This window comes from Lissotriton vulgaris, chromosome 7 (genome assembly GCF_964263255.1).
Source record: "Lissotriton vulgaris chromosome 7, aLisVul1.2, whole genome shotgun sequence".
NCBI lineage: Eukaryota > Metazoa > Chordata > Amphibia > Caudata > Salamandridae > Lissotriton > Lissotriton vulgaris.
Window position 1 is genome coordinate 2,176,820 of NC_141695.1, and position 24,378 is coordinate 2,201,197.

Genomic DNA, 24,378 nt, shown 5'->3' on the forward strand with positions numbered 1-24,378 from the left:
CCTCAGGCCGAAAAGGTACACGACAACAGAAGATGGCGTATAACTATTTCCATGGCAGTGCCAGGGGGAGGCTTTTGTCCTGATTGCCAGGTCGATCACAGTTTAAACTCCACCCTTCACTGCAGTTCTACTTACCCCATTTTGTATGTTTACAACCACAGAATATATCAATCCAATTGCAGCCACGAATAATAGACACATGATGAACCGCAGAGCGTCTCTGTGTAACTTGGCATCGACAGGCTTCGCATAGAGAATTGACCGCACTAGGTCACCCTTGGCTGTATTGAAACCTGAAACTCATGAATATTCACAAATGTCAATACACTGCTCAATTTCAAGAGTACACATACAATTATAAATCAACAGTAAAGGGTCTGTGGTAGTTAGGCAGTCTCCGCATATTAAACAAGCACTGGCATTGCCAATAGGTCTCGCAGTAGGAAAGTTGGAGCTATTACAATTGCAAATAACAATGCCTTTTATTTTTGTTTTCATTTTAAATACATAAAGGGCTTTGTCATTTACAAAACCAATAGCTCCAACTTTCCTACTGCGAGACCTATTGGCAACGCCAGTGCACTGTGCCTGTGCATCTGGATTTTGTCAATTAAGGAACGAGGGATACATTTGTTCAAACTGGATTAAGAACTCTGTTCTTCTGGCTGCACGGAGGACAGTTCAGCAACAGGCCGCACAGACATAAATAGAGATACATTCTGCCTTAAAATAAGTACTGATTGAGGCAGTTTACTGTGTGGGCTTATTCACCAGTAACAACTGGATTTTAAAAACCAAAGGACAGTAAAAGGGCTCATTTAATTTAAGTGAAGTTCTAATAACTGCTCTTTATGTCACTCCTGTTTTTTTAACGGATTTTTACTATAAACAGGGGGCGTAGCAGGTTTACTACACAGATCATGTGCAGCAATGTCTAATGTGGGCATAACAGAATGTGATATTTGCACTGCTACGGCATCGCATGTGAATAAAAAAAATGGGGCAAGGAGCGTGGCTTGGCTGGAGCCATTCAACATTGGGCGGCAGGGGGTTGTACAGTGCCTGTGTTTACTCGGTGGAAGGGCCTCTTCGGGGCGCTCCCTTTCCCCGATAAAAGCCAACATAGTATGCACTCGGTTGTGTGGAAAAGCTGAAGGTGCTAGGGTTAATAAGAATTTGCACCGGAGGGTGCAGCCTGTGTGGGCTTGCAGAGGACTGACCCCCAGTGTCGGTCTCTGTGCCTGGCTGGGAGGAGTCACCCCGTGGGTTCAGGTTCGAACCCCGGGCAGCTCGTCGCCGTAGCTTGTCATTACACTGTACGTTAAACTTTGGAGCCTTAAAACGTATTTTTGTTGAAGGTGATATGGCTCGTTATCCTGTAGCAGTCAGGCCGGTAATTAAAATGTCTGTTTTTTGTTGAAGGTGATAGGGTTCGTTATCCTGTAGCAGTCAGGCCGGTATTTAAAATGTCTGTTTTTCTCCTCTGAAGGGCCGCTTGTAGAGACGGGTGTTTACTTTCTGCGGGCAGCTGCAAGCTTAGAATTGCATGCGCTGTTTGTTGCTTTGTTGTTTTTCGGCAGCATCCATGCCTGCACATCCTGTTTTCTTTTAACCACACTGGTCGTCTCCAGCAGCCCTCGAGGCTGTTTGGAGTCCAACAGAGTCCAGGCGGGTTTTAAATGATGCCAGAACTCCAGTCCAGCCCTGATTCCAGGCAGCAGCTGCTGCGGGCCGCAATGAAGCGCCTGTGCAGGAAGCTCATGGTAGGGGTCCCCCTCTCTCACGGGGTGTAGGGCGCCTTGATAACGAGGCCACTCCTTCTGGGCTATCCTTTCTGGTTTGATACTGCCGCATAGTCAACAAGCAACACCAAATGCTCACGTTGCTAGGTGTCAGTGGCCATTTTCAAAATCTGGGTTAAAATCTACAATTAAAGAAAACAACAAAACCACTCCGATTCAGCATTCTGTGAAATTTGGAGTACAAAGTGTGCTGCATTAAAAAAAATAAACGGCAAGGCTGTGTTTGCGGGGAGAGAGAGGGGAGGTGCTGGTGTGGGAGGGAGGAGGTGCTGGTGTGGGAGGAGTGCTGCTAGGGCAAGGCTGTGTTTCGGGGAGAGAGAGGGGAGGTGCTGGTGTGGGAGGGGGAGGTGCTGGTGTGGGAGGAGTGCTGCTAGGGCAAGGCTGTGTTTGCGGGGAGAGAGAGGGGAGGTGCTGGTGTGGGAGGGGGGAGTTGCTGGTGTGGGAGGAGTGCTGCTAGGGGAGGAGAAGCCTGATGCCGGGTGGCCGGATGGGGGCGGGAGAGCCTGGGAATGCGAGAGGTTGGGCTTGCATGCGATGCGCGTGCATGTACACGTGAACTGCAAGAAAACCGCGGGGCTGAAAGCCCTTGGTTTGACTTGTGTTTTGACGACATGAATTCTCGCTCCGCTCGATGCGCTTGCGAGCATCGATAGGTCGCGAGACCTAAAAATGTATTAGGCACCACACAATTATTCTAACACTAAGGCAGGTATATGTTGTAGAAAATTCCCTAAATGATGCAGAGTATACCTAATTCCTTTCAAAGGTTAAATCCAGACATTGGATGTGAGGGCAAACATCACTCAAATGTCCTCATTGTTGATACCACACACAACTACCCGTACAACTACACTGAAGACGCAGTGGGGAGGTGATAGGTGCAAAGAGTTAAGGGACGGGACTGGACATCTATATTGAGTAACTGCAGGACAGTTACACCTAATGCAAGACAATAACATATACATTTTATATGGGTACAAAGGGATTACATCACACCACAGTGGCTGCACAGTGCTTTTTGGGGTGAAGTAATTCAAACTTTAAGAACACTAACTGAATTGCAACTACAGCCAATAATACAGGTGGGTTTACTTAGACTCATCACCTGTAATAAACAGACTAAATATGTGGAGAAGATATTGGAGCTAGGCCTCACCGTGGCAAAGCAGTGTGTAGCAGTAAGATGGATGCCCACATGAAAAAGCGATTGGTTATGGGAATTTTCATGGTGGGTAGGAGCTGAATGCGGCATGCTCCACAGATTGGTTTGCAGCGGAGTGGAACAGACAGGAAGGATGGGATGGGACTTGGTAGAAGTCCTGATACAACAGGAAATGGAAGTTCCTGAACCGGGCCTAGATGAGGAGGGGACAGTTGATTAATACTCTTTAGATATGTCTGTGATGGTGGTCTGCTGTAATCTGATGCAATGGTACCAACTATGCTGTTTAAGTGATCCAAAGTCATGTATGGATTTACATTTATTCATTCTCTCTCCTTGTTTAGGGGCGGGGATGGGACAGGTTAATGTTATTTGTTTTTAAAATCAAAACAAAACAATTTTAAACCTACAAATTGCTTTTCCCATGGATGTGTATCTGAATATCGTCATCTTACACCTAGAAAGGCACAAAATGTTTTTATGACACCGAGACATAGAAATGATGCAGATATTGATGAGCAGAGGAGATGGGGAGAGGCCTGAGGCATTCTTCAGGGTATTACATGCACATGAAGCTGTTGATCCTATTCATGTTTGTTGGATCTGACTGTGAAGCAACAACTAAACCCCCGTCATCACAGAAATCCCCACCAATTTCTCAAATCTACTGATGAGGTTTTATCATGTGCTGCTGAGAGGTTAGGGGGAATGAAAGCAGCTTCATGGGTTTCATGACGGGTAATCAAGTCTGATGTGTGACAGGACTGCTTCAGTCCTTCATGAAGGACTGACTCCTGACTGGTTGGCAATCAGAGAGAGGCTTGGACATGCTATTGATCTGGTTGAGGAGTAGCTTATCTTTCCAGGATTTTGTTTGAATAGTTTTAGTTAAAATTATATTAATAGGTCAGTAGCACTTACTGGATAATCTGCCCTGTGATTCTTTTTGAAGGAGTTATAGTGAAATGTGAAGTTTTTCTATCCATTTGATTTCAGCCTTGCAAACATCTATCATTCCTATCTTCTCTGAGACTTTTGGCATGCATACCAGAAATAAAATACTCAGTCTCCTCCTTACTTGTGACTTCTTTTTCAATAAGTGTCGTCAGACACTACGCTCCAGCAAACATTCTTAACATTTAGATCAGGGAAACCTGTCTTTCACTGAGCATCTTTTCATTCCCTTGGATCTATGCACATCATAATGTGGACATTAGCTTTCCAAACTACTACTATGGATTCCAACCATTCTGTCCTCTCCACCTGTTCAATAATATCAGAAGCATTTAATGATTCTTACTTCTTTTTTTACAGTATCTTTATGTTGACAGGGATACTCCTAACCTTCCTTACAGAATGAGCAGCTTCTTTCTCCAGCAATATAAGATGGGCATATCCCTTAAAATGACCTACACTTTTAAATTGTGAGACTCCTTGTTAAACATTTTAGACTTGGGGCCTGATTTAGACCTCCGTGGATGGGTTACTGCATCACAACGGTGACTGATATCCCGTTAGCCAATATAAAATGTTTGCACTGCATTCTGGGTAAGGAAATGTGGTAGGATCCACACAAGTCACACCACCCTGGAAGGTTTCTCCGGGTGCCGACTAACCCTGGGTCCAAATACCACACTCCCACAAAGAATGAAATTCCAAGGAAGTATCTTCATGTCCCTATGTTGAATTTTGGGACATTTTCGGCCAGATGTGAAGGCCTGCGAGCACAGGGTGTGAACCCTATTTAACGAAAGATGTTTGGGAACACAGAATAGTTGAGTAGTCTGTATTTTCTGTTTAATTTTTCATTTTTGGCTCCAATTGTAAGTGTTCATGCATGAAAGAACACGTATTGCTAAACGCCCACTGAAACCCATGATATTATGGGTTACCACAAAGCCAGAGATGTACGAATATCCACTATTTCTAAACTCATAATTGTGTATACATTTGGAGAATCCACTGCTTTCCTACATATCCATTTTTATTCACATGGTTTTAATGATGAATTGATGAGCAGTGGACATTCATTGTAAAATCAATATAAATTACAGATTGATTGACATTTCTGGATATCACGGTTTTCAGTGATCAAAAAAGACTATGGGACATATTTATGAAAAACTGACGCAGCACAGCAAGTCGCATCGCTGCTCCGTGCTGCGCCACATGGAAAGGGCGGGAATGGGCTACATTTAAGAAAATACAGCAAATTCCTGTCCTTTCCCTTGCTCTGGCGTCCTTTTGGCCCCCTTGCGCCAATGCAGGCACCCTCGCTCCAGGGTGCAAGGCTGCCTCTGTTGCCGGCAGGATTGTTTTTGGGCAGGGAGGGGCACCTTCCTGCACAAACACAATCCTGGGAGGGAGGTGTATTCCTCTTTTTATGTGAGCAGCAGAATGCAGCACGAATAGAAAGAGGAAGAACCACGGAGAAATAAAAGGTTGTTTTTCTTTTTAGGCCTATCCTGGGAGGGCGTAAGATTCGGTCACTTCCCCTGGTTTACAAGTTCTTGTAAATCTGGGATGCATCAAAATGCATAGGATGTGTGTGGGAGCACCCACACACTGCCGATGGGAGGCCTTCCCCGGGCAGAGTCACGCAACACAGCGATGTGTGCGGGAGCAACCACCCGATGCCGATGGAAGACCTTCCCCGGCAGAGTAACGCAACACAGCGATGTGTGCGGGAGCACCCACACAATCCTTCCCCGGCAGAGTAACGCAACACAGCGATGTGTGCGGGAGCACCCACACAATGCAGATGGAAGGCCTTCCCCGGCAGAGTCACGCAACACAGCGATGTGTGCGGGAGCACCCACGCACTGCTGATGGAAGGCCTTCCCCGGCAGAGTAACGCAACACAGCGATGTGTGTGGGCGCACCCACCCTATGCCGATGGGAGGTCTTCCCGGGCAGAGTAACCCAACACAGCGATGCGTGTGGGAGCACTCACCCAATGCCGATGGAAGGCCTTCCCCAGCAGAGTAACGCAACACAGCGATGTGTGTGGGAGCACCCACACACTGCAGATGGAAGGACTTCCCCGGCAGAGTAATGCAACACAGCGATGTGCGAGGGAGCACCCACACAATGCCGATGGGAGGCCTTCCCGGGCAGAGTAACGCAACACAGTGATGTGTGTGGGAGCACCCACCCAATGCCGATGGAAGGCCTTCCCCGGCAGAGTCACACAACACAGCGATGTGTGCAGGAGCACCCACACACTGCCGATGGAAGGCCTTCCCCGGCAGAGTAACGCAACACAGCGATGTGTGCGGGAGCAACCACACAATGCCAATGGAAGGCCTTCCCCGGCAGAGTAACGCAACACAGCGATGTGTGTGGGAGCACCCACCCAATGCCGATGGAAGGCCTTCCCCGGCAGAGTAACGCAACACAGCGATGTGTGCGGGAGCACCCACACACTGCCGATGGAAGGCCTTCCCCGGCAGAGTAACGCAACACAGCGATGTGTGTGGGAGCACCCACCCAATGCCGATGGGAGGCCTTCCCGGGCAGAGTGACGCAACACAGCGATGTGTGTGGGAGCACCCACCCACTGCCGATGGAAGGCCTTCCCCGGCAGAGTAACGCAACACAGCGATGTGTGTGGGAGCACCCACCCAATGCCGATGGAAGGCCTTCCCCGGCAGAGTCACGCAACACAGCGATGTGTGCGGGAGCACCCACACACTGCCGATGGAAGGCCTTCCCCGGCAGAGTCACGCAACACAGAGATGTGTGCGGGAGCACCCACACACTGCCGATGGAAGGCCTTCCCCGGCAGAGTAACACAACACAGCGATGTGTGTGGGAGCCCCCACCCAAAGCCGATGGGAGGCCTTCCCGGGCAGAGTAACGCAACACAGCGATGTGTGTGGGAGCACCCACCCAATGCCCATGGAAGGCCTTCCCCGGCAGAGTAACGCAACACAGCGATTTGTGCGGGAGCACCCACACAATGCCGATGGAAGGCCTTCCCTGGCAGAGTAACGCAACACCGCGATGTGTGTGGGAGCACCCACCCAATGCCGATGGAAGGCCTTCCCCGGCAGAGTAACGCAACACAGCGATGTGTGCGGGAGCACCCACACAATCCTTCCCCGGCAGAGTAACGCAACACAGCGATGTGTGCGGGAGCACCCACACACTGCCGATGGAAGGCCTTCCCCGGCAGAGTAACGCAACACAGCGATGTGTGTGGGCGCACCCACCCTATGCCGATGGGAGGTCTTCCCGGGCAGAGTAACCCAACACAGTGATGTGTGTGGGGGCACTCACCCAATGCCGATGGAAGGCCTTCCCCAGCAGAGTAACGCAACACAGCGATGTGTGTGGGAGCACCCACACACTGCAGATGGAAGGCCTTCCCCGGCAGAGTAACGCAACACAGCGATGTGTGCGGGAGCACCTACACAATGCCGATGGAAGGCCTTCCCCGGCAGAGTAACGCAACACAGCGATGTGTGTGGGAGCACCCACCCAATGCCGATGGAAGGCCTTCCCCGGCAGAGTAACGCAACACAGCGATGTGTGCGGGAGCACCCACACACTGCCGATGGAAGGCCTTCCCCGGCAGAGTAACGCAACACAGCGATGTGTGTGGGAGCACCCACCCAATGCCGATGGGAGGCCTTCCCGGGCAGAGTAACGCAACACAGCGATGTGTGTGGGAGCACCCACCCACTGCCGATGGAAGGCCTTCCCCGGCAGAGTAACGCAACACAGCGATGTGTGTGGGAGCACCCACCCAATGCCGATGGAAGGCCTTCCCCGGCAGAGTCACGCAACACAGCGATGTGTGCAGGAGCACCCACACACTGCCGATGGAAGGCCTTCCCCGGCAGAGTCACGCAACACAGAGATGTGTGCGGAAGCACCCACACACTGCCGATAGAAGGCCTTCCCCGGCAGAGTAACGCAACACAGCGATGTGTGTGGGAGCCCCCACCCAAAGCCGATGGGAGGCCTTCCCGGGTAGAGTAACGCAACACAGCGATGTGTGTGGGAGCACCCAACCAATGCCGATGGAAGGCCTTCCCCGGCAGAGTAACGCAACACAGCGATTTGTGCGGGAGCACCCACACAATGCCGATGGAAGGCCTTCCCCGCAAGAGTAACGCAACACAGCGATGTATGTGGGAGCACCCACCCAATGCCGATAGAAGGCCTTCCCCGGCTGAGTAACGCAACACAGCGATGTGTGTGGGAGCCCCCACCCAATGTCGATGGGAGGCCTTCCCGGGCAGAGTAACGCAACACAGCGATGTGTGTGGGAGCAACCACCCAATGCCGATGGAAGGCCTTCCCCGGCAGAGTAACGCAACACAGCGATTTGTGCGGGAGCACCCATACAATGCCGATGGAAGGCCTTCCCCGGCAGAGTAACGCAACACAGCGATGTGTGCTGCTTTGCGTTACTCCAGAGTTATGAAGCCCCCCACAGTGGCCTTGTGAGGTTCCGTGACGGTTCCGTGACGACTTGAACCCGTGTTTTCAAGTTTGTCGGAAATACCTAATATTGGTATCAGTGAACCGCAAATGATCCATTTAGTATATCCTAGTGTTTTCGCTACGATATGAGCAAGAGCACTTCTTCCATTGACATATTTCTGATATACCCATGGCATCCATCTTAGATCATGGCCGCCATTTTGTGTTTCCTTGCCCTCACATATGCAATAGCCTCTGATCACTTCATTCACTCCACTTTGATTAAGGACACGTAGCCTTAGCCGGAGATTCACCTCTTACATGACACGTGCACCTTAAACCAGATCTCGCTGTAGCTGCATGACTCGACAAAGGCTGCCTCCTCTGCCCGAGGCCAGTCCTGCCAAACTGGTCTTCGTGTCCATTGTACCTGATCATGATTAGGCGGCCGAAGCCGGTAGCCTTGCCCATTTACAACCCACAAACATCCCTTATCCCACTTTTCTATCTTCCACACCTGGCTCTGTTTCTTTCTTTCTGAATCTTTATTAGGGGGAGGTAACGAACTTTACGATGAGGCGGTCCGGGTCCTGAATGCAATATTGACAGGGAATTGTGACAAACTAGTGGGAACCCCTCTCTTCGCAATGTTTGGCCTCAGATATTATCGACGGTTCCTGTGTAACACCAAATATTTATTGTTTTAGACACAAAGGTTTTGGGAATGTATTACATGTAAAGAATTTGCCCCTAGCATAAAAAACCGTATATAAGGAGCAGCCCTCTTTGTACAAATCGAACAGGCTCCTAGTCTCTGCCCGTGTGTAGATTCTGTGACTTCTGTGTCCCTGCAGTAATAAACCTTTGGTCTTTGACGCCACCATCGAGAAGCCCGTGTTTCTGTTCATTTGTGCACCAAGGCAGGTGGAACTCCGGGGTCTTTGGGTGTTGTACCCTGACACCTCTGGACGGAACCAAAAAGTCCAGAACTCCAATTGGCGCCCAACGTGGGGCGACGTCATTCGGTACCGGTCCAAAAGCCTGAAGAGTTCGAGAAGCTTCGTGTGAAGATTCCTGAGGGAGGCGCCCCACTTCATCGATCCCGGCATATCGCAAAAGTGGCCCGAAGTTCTCTTCCACGAGGGTTTCCCGTTCAGGACGGCTGCAGTGGGCCGTTGCCTTGACCGTCGCCCTGTCTTGGACCCGAAGTGGTGCAGTCCTTAGTACGGCGAAACGTGACGGGTTTCTCCTTGGTGACGTCTTCAGTGACTCAGTTAAGTATTTAGTGATAGCTAGCTGGTTACTTTTGTGAGGATTGTTAAAATCCTTGATCGGTTCTTGGTTTGGTTTGGTTTTGTCAGATTATCACTGGTTGTTCTAGTTACGATAATCTATTTGGTTTAGTTTTGGGTATCGATACATCAGTTCGTTTTGGTAGGCCTAAGTTCTTGGTTCGAGTGCACATATTTGTTCCGTGTTTGTTTGTTTTTGTGTTCCGGACTGAAAATGGTAAGTCGGAAAATGTTGTCTTGTTTTAGTTGCAACAGTGACTCGCGATTGGAGGACTCTTGTCTGGTTCCTCCGATTGGGACTCCTCTATATGATTTATATTGCAAATATGGCGTGGGTCCTATAACTTATAATGAGATATGGGTCCGCTATTGTAAGAAGGATGGTGTCCTTAGTTGGCCACTGCATGGTAGTTTTGAACAAGAGATTCTCGACAATTTAGAAGCGAAATTGTTCAAGAAGAAAGCCCGGCCGGCAATGTTTGATTCCTTCCGTTATTGGCGGAAAGAATCCAAACAGAGAGAAATGAGAAGGTTGAAGAAAGAGCAGAAAGAACAAGAAGAGTTAACTCTAGAGCAAGCGACTAAACAGTTGCAGGCTAACGAGTGTGAGAAGGCCATAGATGTAGCCATTAGAGAGCATAACTTAGCGATTGACAAGTGCTATCCTGCCTTGCCATCGAAAATGGCTAAGATACTGGAGGACTCCGAAAACGATCCTCTGCTATCTTATCTGTTACGGTCACCTCCACCGTATGCACAAGGTGCTACGGCTCCACTCGTCCCGAATGTTCAATTGCCGGTTGCTGGACAACCTGGTGCTCCTGCTCCTATCCCTCAGAATCAAGTTCCTGTACTTCCTGTGGTGAATGTAAATGTTCCTACAGCTCCTCCTCTTCCTACACTGCCAACCCCTATACCTACCTCTGTACCTACTGCTCCAGAAACTATTTTCCTCGATACTCCTACTGCTTCCTCATCTATTCCTACCTCCACTGCATTCTCTATGTCTGCGAGTGTACTAACTCCACTTTCTGTTCGTCGAAGAATCACTGATTCGGTTACTAATATGCTGTCTCCTATATATAAAACTTTGATTAAGACTCCTACTCCTGACTCTGTTCAGAGACGGAGTCAGCTTCCGAGTACTGAGGAACGGGGAGTTTTAGATTCCACGGCTCTCAGATGGATTTCGAAGGGTAGAAGATATAGTACAAGAGATGTGCTAGACACATTTATGCAGTGGGGAGAACCAACGCAACGATACGTCTTTGATGAGATGTGCTCGTTGTTACGTGAAGAGATAGAAGAAGACGATGTCGAATCAGATTTGGAAGATTTAATTAGGGTTCAAAAGGAATTTGCTGCTGGAATGATAGTGGGTGAGAGTATAAAACAAGCGATGGAACTCATTTTAAGTTTTAGGAATGATCCATCTCTTCGTTCACCGAGAGATTTAGAGAAAGGTAAAATGAAGCTAAGTCGCCAATATCCTATGAGGGAGGTTCCTCCAATTTGGCGCGAAGCAATACAACGTGATGATAATGCAGGAATTGCGGCTGCTCCAGCACAGTTCCAACGAGTGTGGATACACATTCCATGGAAGCGAGCAGAAGTGTTAGCAGTGAAACAGGCCTTGCCAGATCCGCGTAAGAATCCAGCCGGATATTACAAGGAATTAACACAAACAGTTGAGGCTTGTATAATGAACTTAGCCGACATTGATATGTTATTTGGTAATGTAGTTCCGCAACCAGTGTGGGCTAAAATTCGTAGAGAGGATCATCAGGCTGCTTTAGGTGGTGATTGGGCAGCTATCACTGCAGCAGATAATCAACAAATAGGTGGTGCGAAACCTGAACCTTTGATTGCTAATCTGCCAGGTAGAATAATTGATCTAATGAAGACTCTGATGCCAGCATTGCGTGTTAATTGGGACAAGTTGTCAGCATGTAGGCAAAAGAAAGACGAAAGTGTCTCGGACTTCTTCACGAGGTTCGAAGAGACTTTTGTAGATCATAGTGGTCAGGACATGAGTACAGAAGGAGGACAGAGATTGTTTGTCGATAAATTTGTGCATAATTTGTTACCTGAATTATGCAATAAATTAAAAGACTCAGAAAGTGCGTGGGCTGTATCTACGACAGCGCAAATACTTGCGACTGCGCAGTACTACGAAAATAGAGATAAAGAGGAAAAGGAAAAATCAGAAAAGAAAACGAAAGATTTAAAAACTAAAGTTCTTTTGCAGCAGGCGTATCCGCCTCGCGCGAATCAGACTAATACGCAGCAAAACTCATACCAAAGGACAGATTATAGTACATCAAGACCTCAATATCAATGGAATCAGTGCGCGTACTGCAAGAAAGAGGGTCACTATAAAAATGAATGTCCGATCTTAGCGCAAAATAATGCAGCAGCAGCTCAGAGAGGTCGTGGTGGTTTTGTGCAGAATTCTAGAGGACGAGGACGAGGTGCTATGCCTCCACAAACGAATGATCGTCCCTCCAATCACTTTGATCAGAGAAATGGACAATCTGTTCAGCAAAATAGATCTCAGCAATATCTTGTTGAAGATTATTGTGAAGTAGAAGAGGGTTTTCAACAAAATGGGTACTAGGACAGCCATGGACAGAGAGAGGGAGTAGTATCAGTTCCAGTGGATCAGAGTGGGCCTTATGTCGCAGTAGCAACATCAGGTGTAGTCGAACCGTTTCTGTTGGATACTGGTGCCGCAAAAAGTTCTATCATGCATGCGAAACTCCCTGGCGCACCTTTGTCTGGCTCAACAAATGTTTCCGTAGGTTTTTCAGGCGCCCCTGTGTACAACCCGATATCTGGTCCTTTGTCTATTTCTGTTGGACCGTGCCAATTGAAAGCACCCCTGATTTTGACGACAGGTTGTAATGAAAATCTGCTTGGTTTAGATTTGTTAAAACGACTATATGCGACATTGTACTGTTCTCCGGAAGGAGTACAGCTTACACTGGGTAAAAATATCACCTCTCCGATGTACTTGTCAATGGACGCACTCCCGCCGGAGCTACGTTCACTCCCTGATTCTCTTTGGGCGACTGGTCCTAATGATGTAGGTCTCCTAGAAATTCCACCGTATGTAGTAACTTTGAAAGCAAATGTGAAATTTCCAAGAATTCCCCAGTATAAAATATCGAGTGAAGGTGAGCGTGCACTTTTATTGATTGTGCAAGACTTGATTAAGAAGGGTGTAGTTGAAGAAACTAGAGGAAATGTCTGTAACAGTCCTGTATTACCGATTCTGAAGCGAACTGACCCTACAAAACCTCCAGTTTATAGGTTTGTCATAGACCTTAGAGAAGTTAATAAGATTGTAATTCCGCAGTTTCCTGTGGTACCAGACATTACTGCCTTGTTAACATTGATTCCTGCTACAGCTACATGGTTCTCAGTTATTGACCTAAAGAATGCCTTCTTTAGCATTCCGATAGCCGAAGAAAGTAGGGATATTTTCGGCTTCTGTTTAGGAGGTCGAAGTTTCAGATTTAAACGCGCTCCACAAGGCTATTGTGAAAGTCCATCCATTTATAGTCAAGCTTTAAAAAGTCAGCTAGATTCTTTTGTCCTTCCTCCAGGTTCTGCCCTAGTACAGTACGTAGACGATCTTTTAGTGGCTGCCGACTTCTCAGGATCATGTTATATTGCTCGATTATTGCCTCCGACATACACTGCTTCACCTGATTATCACAGAACAAGAGTAGCGAGAGGTGTCTTCAGCAAGGAAGATACCGCTGGTCAGGAAGCCGGAGATTTCTTCAAAGGCTTCCTTCCGTTCTGGGGACCTATGGCCAATAGTAGAAACATACGTCAGCTAACACGGGTAGTTGAATCTACTATTACTGAAACTGCTGGTGCCCTTAGCAATCTGACAGCTGAGCTTCAGGCGGATAGGCTCATGACGTTGCAGAACCGTATGGTTCTAGACGTTATACTTGCAGATCGAGGTGGGGTATGCAGAATGATCCAATCGAGCTGCTGTGTCTTTATTCCTAATAATGCTCCAACAGTCTATGAGGCGATCTCTAAGTTGCACAAGATTTCAGACTCCATACATGTAGACAAGGGAAACTGGTCCTTCATGGAGTGGTTTTGGACTCTGATCTCAGCGTGGGGATGGAAGGTTCTAATGGTCATTGGTGTCATCCTAGTATTCCTATTCTCATGTTGTCTGATTATCCAGTGTGGTCCTGCTCTGTGTAGTCTTTGTGCTACGACTTGTCTCAGAAAACCACCTGCGTTTGGAGAAAAGACACGAGAAAGGATGATGATACAACAACATGTCACTGACCTGATGAGCATAGAACTAGATTCTGACATAGACTAAGTAATTGCCTATGTAAGGGCAAAAGGAGGGTCTGAGGTTCCGTGACGGTTCCGTGACGACTTGAACCCGTGTTTTCAAGTTTGTCGGAAATACCTAATATTGGTATCAGTGAACCGCAAATGATCCATTTAGTATATCCTAGTGTTTTCGCTACGATATGAGCAAGAGCACTTCTTCCATTGACATATTTCTGATATACCCATGGCATCCATCTTAGATCATGGCCGCCATTTTGTGTTTCCTTGCCCTCACATATGCAATAGCCTCTGATCACTTCATTCACTCCACTTTGATTAAGGACACGTAGCCTTAGCCGGAGATTCACCTCTTACATGACACGTGCACCTTAAACCAGATCACGCTGTAGCTGCATGACTCGACAAAGGCTGCCTCCTCTGCCCGAGGCCAGTCCTGCCAAACTGGTCTTCGTGTCCATTGTACCTGATCATGATTAGGCGGCCGAAGCCGGTAGCCTTGCCCATTTACAACCCACAAACATCCCTTATCCCACTTTTCTATCTTCCACACCTGGCTCTGTTTCTTTCTTTCTGAATCTTTATTAGGGGGAGGTAACGAACTTTACGATGAGGCGGTCCGGGTCCTGAATGCAATATTGACAGGGAATTGTGACAAACTAGTGGGAACCCCTCTCTTCGCAATGTTTGGCCTCAGATATTATCGACGGTTCCTGTGTAACACCAAATATTTATTGTTTTAGACACAAAGGTTTTGGGAATGTATTACATGTAAAGAATTTGCCCCTAGCATAAAAAACCGTATATAAGGAGCAGCCCTCTTTGTACAAATCGAACAGGCTCCTAGTCTCTGCCCGTGTGTAGATTCTGTGACTTCTGTGTCCCTGCAGTAATAAACCTTTGGTCTTTGACGCCACCATCGAGAAGCCCGTGTTTCTGTTCATTTGTGCACCAAGGCAGGTGGAACTCCGGGGTCTTTGGGTGTTGTACCCTGACACCTCTGGACGGAACCAAAAAGTCCAGAACTCCACTTGCCTGGCTTCATAAATCTGACTTCGAGGTTTGCCTCAACCATGTACCACTTTACGTGGTGCAAACGCGACGTAAACCTCTCATAAATAAGCCTTGATTTGTCTCTGTGAAGAGTTTGATGGTGATTGCAATGTTACTTTTTCAGATTGACACTTGTGGAAAAAACAAAGATGAAATTATTGCCTTCCTTGTTTTTATTCCCCACTAGTTTTTAATAGTAGGAAGGTGGATATCTGACTATGGTTACCCCCAAACTTTTTGCCTGGTGTTTAGCTGGTTTTTGACATAGTTGGCCTTGGATCCTGCTATTCAGGGCCCCAGGCTAATTGCTCTCTCCTTAAAATGGACTCCATGTACCTTAGGTGCATACACAATTGGAATTGGTTCACCTTATTGGCCCCTGTAACAGTGTACCCTAGGTACCCAGGGCATAGGTGTTTCCAAGGCCTACCAGGGGCTGCAGCATGTATTGTGCCACCCCTGGCCTGGCCTCCATATTTGACACAACTGGCTGATCACTCAGCTGGGGTAAGTTGGTGTAATCACCTCTTACTTAGGTACAGTATGCCTGTGCCTAACCCCAAACTGGACACATATGTTCCTATCAGGCACTCCTATGGAAGGCCTCATCAATCCTAGAGGCAGAGTGCTTGGAAATATGTGAGATGGTGCTCTAGCATGAGCTGAGCCTGTCTGCAGCTGTCGGGAACCACTCCCTAAGCTGTTCCGGGATATTGCCATACCATATACTCTTAAGTGCATTATAATCCTCGCGGTTAAATGCTATCTTTGGTTTGGCTTTATCAAAACATGTCGAGTAAGGTGTCATACGAATTGGAATACTATCCCCTCAACAGTTCTGTCGACGGGGATAGCATTCCACCCTTCTAGAGGGACACGACATGTGTGTAGCCTTAACCCCGGTTAAAGTTAACCAGAGCCTCAGCATCACAAAATGGATGCTGCCACCACAGACACGAGTCTGGCCTCCTGCTGCTGACCGAAACTCGGCAGATGGTGGCCTTGACAAAGGGTTTCCTGCCTTGGGAGGTGCGAGCACCACCCCAGACAGGGTTTTGTGTATTGGGTAGGACAGGGCTGAATAGAATCAGACATGCCCGGGGCACACAAGGTGTCCCTGTGCATAAGCCAGTCCAAACCAGTCCTGGGACTTTCCAGACCCAGGCCTGGCGAGGAGCTGGACAAAGGAAAGGGGGTGTAACCGCCCCCCTTCCTGGTTCCTCCCAGAGGAGGGACCTAGTAGGTGATCCACCCCTCAGATTGGGAATAAGAGTGGGAGCAGTGCCATTGCACAGCAGATCATCCTGAATCAACTTTAAACAAAGAAGAAGACTGGACTTCGACATTCTGCTGCTCAGAAGACTGAAGAGAATCTCCCTTGTGGCCTAGGAGTGGCCACCCTGTGAATACAGGTACCAACCAGCAACGCAATGTCTGCTTTGCCGCCGCCTCCTGCCGGAGCCCGAGCCAGAGCCCGACAAGAACCAGACTCCCAGACCTCTCACAGCCCGATCCACAGTCCCTGCAAAGAAGGGACCCGTGGAGGCACCGAGTGACGTGGGACCGGACCTCTTGGAAGACACTCGAAAAGCTGACTGCGCAGCATCTGAGGCATCCTCGACGTTGTGCTTTGGGGACTGAGAACCCCCACTATCGAGCAGCCCTTGCACCGAAGAAGAGCCCTCCAGCATCTCCACGATCTGCGTGGGGCCCTTTTGCATTGTGCCACTCGACGAGCCATCCCAGCCACTAGCCACGTGGTCAGCGGCCATCTTGGCGACGAAACCGACAAACTACACAGCGGTCTGGTTGCTCCAGACTTGCCCAAGCTCCTGTGAAAAGGAGCCCTCGCTCTGACCTTGCTGGTCCGAGTGTTAAGCATCTTTCGATTCCTGCGTGGCTTGCATTAGCCAAGGGCTGTTTGCTCCGATCAGGTTGCCGACACCGCCAACAGCGAGAAGCCTGCATGGGACAGCTCGTGACCGACTCCTGGACGTCCTCGACCCCCGGTGTCCACGTGGCTGCAGAGAGAAGCTACACGACAACGCCTGTTTGCACCCGACATCGCCTGGTTCCAATCTGGTTCCACGGTAGTCACTGGCTAGTGACTTTGAACATTGTCCCCTCTGCTTTCAGGTCTTCACATCTTCAGATCCACCCTTGGATCCATCGGAACTCTTCACATCGAGCCGCCTGCAGCATCTTCAGCTCCAAGCACCATCGACCAGCGTGACGAAACCCGACACTACTTCGACCCTGTGCACCCGCTTCCTGTGGGTGAGGTAACTCAGCTCCGCCGGTGTTCCTACACTGGTACACATCTCAAGGGCCTGTGTCTTAATTTTCAGCGTTCTAGGTCACTCGGAAGGTTCCTAACTATCTAACTTTGTACTTTTTACGCACCATAAACTTTACATTGGAAAGTGCGTGCACTTTGAACACTGCACCCGAGTCCCGCGGGCCTTTCCCGACTTAGTCACTGCTGGTCTCGAATAGCTCCAGCGATTCGCAAGGCCCTAGGCCTGTTCCCTTTCCGATTGGTATCTCTTATACCACTTTCTTAGTATATGGTTTCGGTGGCCCCTAGGGCTCATCCATATTGTGCAACTTTTGTGTATTTTAAACTGTCTTGTGATTTAACGCTTGTGCTTCTGTGCTCATAAAGAGTCCAGGGGATTTTATAGTTAATAAATAAATATATATTTTCAATATATATCTGTGTGGTGTCCCTTTCATTTGGTATTCAAGGGGGTTGTGTATGGTAATACAGCTGGCTTCACATGCCTTTCAGAGTTTAGCCTAAGACTGCTTTGTCCATGTTACCACTAGGATAACTGGTCTACAAGGTTGAATTACAACCAATCATCATAAGGGTTGCTTGGCATGGTACAAAGTGATCACTAAGAATTATTGAGCATTATATACCAGGCCAACTTCTCACATTGGTGGCAGCGGTGGGATCTGAGCTTGCTGTTGTTTTACCATTACAATCTTTGAGATTATCATTTGAAAGATCACACAGGTACCTGCTAGGTACATATAAAACAAGACTAGTATACTTAAATTCTACTGAACTTAGTTGTTGTAGAGCAAAGAGAGTAGCACACCCTGACTACAACTACTAGATAGGTTTAGTAGGTAAACACCAGTGTAGGTAAATTGCAACACATCCACCCACACTAGAGCAATGTCTGGAGCAGAGGGTTCCACTGGGAACATCCCTGTTGAGAGTGACCCTCCAAGGGCACCATCCAAATTTGCTATTTTTTCCTTTAAGGAACTAAGACAGCTTTGTGTCTTAAGGGGTCTGAAGACAGGGCCTTCCCCTACTACAGACCACCTAAGAGAGCTCTTAGACCAGTCTGAGACTCTAAAGCCCTCTAAGGCAGACCCCACTGGGAATGCTGATGGAGGCCATCCTTCAGAGGATGACACTGTAGACACCCCTGTCCCTATCATCCTGGTAGATGAGGAAGCGCCCATCACTGGAGCTCCTCAGGTAGATGAAGAGGAAGAGGAAGAAGAGACAGAAGGGGGGAGCAGTGAGTCAGATGATGACAGAAATAGTCAGGTGCTGGTCAGTAGACTGAACCAGGCTAACTTAAGCCTATTTGGGACTGAATCAGGTAACAACCCATTCAGACCCCCAGGTGGACTTAACCAGAAGCCTAGGAGGAGAAGGACTCACTCAGGTAACTCTAACATCTCTCATGCTTCTAGAGGTTCTCATGGTCACTCCAGAAGGGAGTTGACTAGCCCTCAGAAAAGGGAACATGAGGCCAAAATGAGAGAGGCTGAATTGAGGATCCAGAGACAAGAATTAGAAGTTGCCCTGGCCCAAGAGAAACTTGCTAGAGCAAGACAGCCTAGAGAGAGTGGATTAGGATCCACTGGTGGCAGCACTATCCAGAAGGATAAAGACAGGTCCTTTGATACAAGAAACCTGAGTAAGATTGTGCCCCCCTACAAAGCTGGGGATGACATCCACAAATGGATGACTGCACTTGAGAGAGCCTGCATGGTAAAGCAGATCCCTCAGGAGCAGTGGGCAGCAATCTTGTGGCTCTCCTTTGAAGGTAGAGGCAGAGACAGACTCCTCACAGTTAGTGATGGGGATTCTAGAAACTACATGGTCCTGAAGAGTGCTCTGATTGATGGGTTAGGCTTAACCACTGAACAGTACAGGTTAATGTTCAGAGACACCCAGAAGACACAGACTCAGGACTGGTCTGAATTTGTTGAATGTGCCACTAAGGCTCTGGAGGGCTGGTTGCTGGGAAGTAAGGTTACTGACTATACAGGATTGTATAATTTAATTATGAGAGAGCACATCTTAAGTAATTGTCAAAATCAGCTTCTACATCAGCACCTGGTTGACTCTGATCTGACCTCCCCACAAGAATTGGGTAGGAGGGCAGACAAATGGGTCAGAACCAGGATCAGGCCTAAGAACCAGGGTGGTGACCAAAAGAAAGAGACTACCAAGCCTCAAGAGAAGGGTGGGGATAAAAGTAAGGAAAAGACTTCCCCAGGGCCCCAAAACTCCAAGAATGGGGGTGGGTCCCAAGACACTTCTACAACCCAGAAAAAGCCTTATTGCCATGCCTGTACACAGGTGGGGCATTACAAAACAGATAGCTGTTGTCCCAAGAATGGCAATAAAGAGAATATAACTCCAGGTAAGGCTCCAGCACCTCCTGTCACTGTTAGCAGTGGTCCCCCAGGTGGTGGGAGCACCCCCAAGAATTTGGGTGGGTTTACTTTTGGAGGACAGGTGGACTCTGGTCTATCCAGGTCCCCTAACTCAGATACTCTTGTCTATGAGACTGGCATGGGGTTTGCCAATTTCACTGCTTGCCCAAACACTTTAAGCAAGTATAGACAGGAGCCCCTCATCAATGGCTTGAAAGTTGAGGCCTTCAGAGACACAGGGGCTAGCATCACCATGGTGGCTGAATGTCTAGTCCCCTCAAGGCAACTTTTACCTGATGCCAAATATCAGGTGACAAACATTGATGGCATAGAAACCAATCATCCCATGGCAGTAGTCAATCTTAGCTGGGGAGGTGTCACTGGCCCAAAGAGAGTGGCAGTGTCAGCAAACTTGCCTGTAGATTGCCTACTGGGTAATGATTTGGAAATCTCAGCCTGGGCTGAGGTTGAACAGCAAACCCATTCTAGAATGGTAAATCTCCATGGAAAGGTTAGTGGGGCTGTGATGGCTACAGCCCCAATCCAAGATGTCTTTGCTGAAAAGGTTGGGAGGGCTGAGCAAACCTCAGCCCCATCTTTAGATAACTTCCCTCCTGAAAAGAGTAGCAGGGCTGTACTAGTAACAGCACATACCCAAACTGAGTCTCCTCCTGAAAAGGTTGGAGGGGCTGTGATGGCCACAGCCCAAACTCAAACTGATACATGGGTAGTGAAGCCTGAAATGAAGGATCACTCAACCCAAACAGAGAGCATTGAGGAGGAAGAGAAATCTCCCTCCCACCAGACTTTAGGCAAGGATCAGCCTCCTCAGGGAACTGATCTTACCTCTGATGAAGGAACTGTCCCAGAGGTTGTTAGGCCTGGCCTGACAGAGCCTCTGATGGCAGTGGACCCTTCTCAGGTGGGACCCAGTCTGGAGCAGGTAACCTGCCCCTCTCTACCTTGCCTTACTCAGCCCAGGGCTGCAGAGGTCAAGAAGGACAGTGAGACCCAAAGGGGCCCCTGTCAAATAAAGCGCCCCCATCATCAGAGTAGGGGCACCGTAACTAGTAGCCCTAGTGAGGTGCAAACTTTAAAAACTCCTGAGGGATCCCCCTTAAAAGTAGTTAGGGACCTCCCCCAGATGGATATTGTTGGGCACAGCCAAACCTGGGACCCTAAGGGTCCAAACCTGAACTGTCCCTCCAGTAAGCCAAACAGAGGGACTCAGCCTCCAGCTTTAGGTAGCCAGAGGTTGACCCTGAGAGCACAGTGCAACTCAGTCAAAGAAAGAAAGGCACACATGGTGGAGAGTGATTGGAGGAAGCTGAGTCCTACAGAGGAATCTCACTTCAGTACTCCATCCCAACACCAGCCTTTAACTTTGCAAAGACACACCACAGGTAGAGATTCCCTATGGTGGAGACCCTCAGATACCCTTAGGGTGAGGGATTGCTTAGTGGACCATGAGACAGGGGGTAACCAAGCCAGAGCTGGTACTTCCTTATATGGCCACTTAGGCAATATAGGCTTACCTGGTCAAGGATAGCCTTATCTCCTTTCGTTTGGGGGGGGGGGGGGTTATGTAGGAAGGTGGATATCTGACTATGGTTACCCCCAAACTTTTTGCCTGGTGCTTAGCTGGTTTTTGACATAGTTGGCCTGGGATCCTGCTATTCAGGGCCCCAGGCTAATTGCTCCCTCCTTAAAATGGACTCCATGTACCTTAGGTGCATACACAATTGGAACTGGTTCACCTTATTGCGCCCTGTAACAGTGTACCCTAGGTACCCAGGGCATAGGTGTTTCCAAGGCCTACCAGGGGCTGCAGCATGTATTGTGCCACCCCTGACCTGGCCTCCATATTTGACACAACTGGCTGATCACTCAGCTGGGGTAAGTTGGTGTAATCACCTCTTACTTAGGTACAGTATGCCTGTGCCTAACCCTAAACTGGACACATATGTTCCTATCAGCCACTCCTATGGAAGGCCTCATCAATCCTAGAGGCAGAGTGCTTGGAAATATGTGAGATGGTGCTCTAGCATGAGCTGAGCCTGTCTGCAGCTGTCGGGAACCACTCCCTAAGCTGTTCCGGGATATTGCCATACCATATACTCTTAAGTGCATTATAATCCTTGCGGTTAAATGCTATCTTTGGTTTGGCTTTATCAAAACACGTCGAGTAAGGTGTCATACGAATTGGAATACTATCCCCTCGACAGTTCTGTCGACGGGGATAGCATTCCACCCTTGTAGAGGGACACGACATGTGTGTAGCCTTAACCCCGGTTAAAGTTAACCAGAGCCTCAGCATCACAAAATGGATGCTGCCACCACAGACACGAGTCTGGCCTCCTGCTGCTGACCGAAACTCGGCAGATGGTGGCCTGGACAAAGGGTTTCCTGCCTTGGGAGGTGCGAGCACCACCCCAGACAGGGTTTTGTGTATTGGGTAGGACAGGGCTGAATAGAATCAGACATGCCCGGGGCACACAAGGTGTCCCCGTGCATAAGCCAGTCCAAACCGGTCCTGGGACTTTCCAGACCCAGGCATGGCGAGGAGCTGGACAAAGGAAAGGGGGTGTAACTGCCCCCCTTCCTGGTTCCTCCCAGAGGAGGGACCTAGTAGGTGATCCACCCCTCAGATTGGGAATAAGAGTGGGAGCAGTGCCATAGCACCTCAGATCATCCTGAATCAACTTTAAACAAAGAAGAAGACTGGACTTCGACATGCTGCTGCTCAGAAGACTGAAGAGAATCTCCCTTGTGGCCTAGGAGTGGCCACCCTGTGAATACAGGTACCAACCAGCAACGCGACGTCTGCTTTGCCGCCGCCTCCCGCGGGAGCCGGAGCCCAGAGCCCAACAAGAACCAGACTCCCAGACCTCTCACAACCCGGTCCACAGTCCCTGCAAAGAAGGGACCCGTGGAGGCACCGAGTGACGTGGGACCGGACCTCTTGGAAGACACTCGAAAAGCTGACTGCGCAGCTTCTGAGGCATCCTCGACGTTGTGCTTTGGGGACTGAGAACCCCCACCATCGAGCAGCCCTTGCACCGAAGAAGAGCCCTCCAGCATCTCCACGATCTGCGTGGGGCCCTTTTGCATTGTGCCACTCGACGCGCCATCCCGGCCACTAGCCACGTGGTCAGCGGCCATCTTGGCGACGAAACCGAAAAACTACACAGCGGGTCTGGTTGCTCAAGACTTGCCTAAGCTCCTGTGAAAAGGATCCCTCGCTCTGACCTTGCTGGTCGGAGTGTTAAGCATCTTTCGATTCCTGCGTGGCTTGCATTAGCCAAAGCCTGTTTGCTCTGATCAGGTCGCCGACACCGCCAACAGCGAGAAGCCTGCGTGAGACAGCTCGTGACCGACTCCTGGACGTCCTTGACCCCCGGTGTCCACGTGGCTGCAGAGAGAAGCTACACGACAACGCCTGTTTGCACCCGACATCGCCTGGTTCCAATCTGGTTCCACGGTAGTCACTGGCTAGTGACTTTGAACACTGTCCCCTCTGCTTTCAGGTCTTCACATCTTCAGATCCACCCTTGGATCCATCGGAACTCTTCACATCGAGCCGCCTGCAGCATCTTCAGCTCCAAGCACCATCGACCAGCGTGACGAAACCCGACACTACTTCGACCCTGTGCACCCGCTTCCTGTGGGTGAGGTAACTCAGCTCTGCCGGTGTTCCTACACTGGTACACATCTCAAGGGCCTGTGTCTTAAGTTTCAGCATTCTAGGTCACTCGGAAGGTTCCTAACTATCTAACTTTGCACTTTTTACGCACCATAGACTTTACATTGGAAAGTGCGTGCACTTTGAACACTGCGCCCGAGTCCCGCAGGCCTTTCCCGACTTAGTCACTGCTAGTCTCGAATAGCTCCAGCGATTTCCAAGGCCCTAGGCCTGTTCCCTTTCCGATTGGTATCTCTCATACCACTTTCTTAGTATATGGTTTAGGTGCCCCCTAGGGCTCATCCATATTGTGCAACTTTTGTGTATTTTAAACTGTCTTGTGATTTAACGCTTGTGCTTGTGTGCTCATAAAGAGTCCAGGGGATTTTATAGTTAATAAATCAATATATATATTTTCAATATATATCTGTGTGGTGTCCCTTTCATTTGGTATTCAAGGGGGTTGTGTATGGTATTACAGCTGGCTTCACATGCCTTTCAGAGTTTAGCCTAAGACTGCTTTGTCCACGTTACCACTAGGATAACTGGTCTACAAGGTTGAATTACAACCAATCATCATAAGGGTTGCTTGGCATGGTACAAAGTGATCACTAAGAATTAGTGAGCATTATATACCAGGCTAAATTCTCACATTAATTTCAACTGTTACTTTCTTTTGGAAACATTTATTTGAGTCAATAAAATGTACATTTTTGATATTATTCTATCATATTTTCCTTTTCTATTCTTTTTTTCATTAATATTGAAAGGAAAATCCCTGCCAATTTTCAATTATTTCCAAAGATACCTCATGTACTCCTTTCTTGTTTACTCCAGGATGGGAAGAAGAATAGTACACAACAAGAATAGGATGGTGTGGGACATGTCCCATGACAATTCCTCTACAACACCTGAACCTGGCAGCTTTCC

The 24,378-nt window shown here is 48.6% G+C and overlaps 1 protein-coding gene across 1 annotated transcript in view; it reads right to left on the minus strand.

Moving 5' to 3' along the window:
- The window catches only part of LOC147700477 (putative cation-transporting ATPase 13A4), a 567,847-nt gene that overhangs the window by 405,780 nt on the left and 137,689 nt on the right, over positions 1 to 24,378 (minus strand). The window contains exon 11 of the mRNA XM_086928422.1: positions 136 to 293. Within this exon, the coding sequence (XP_086784548.1) occupies positions 136 to 293 (158 nt within the window). The remainder of the gene's footprint in view (positions 1 to 135; positions 294 to 24,378) is intronic.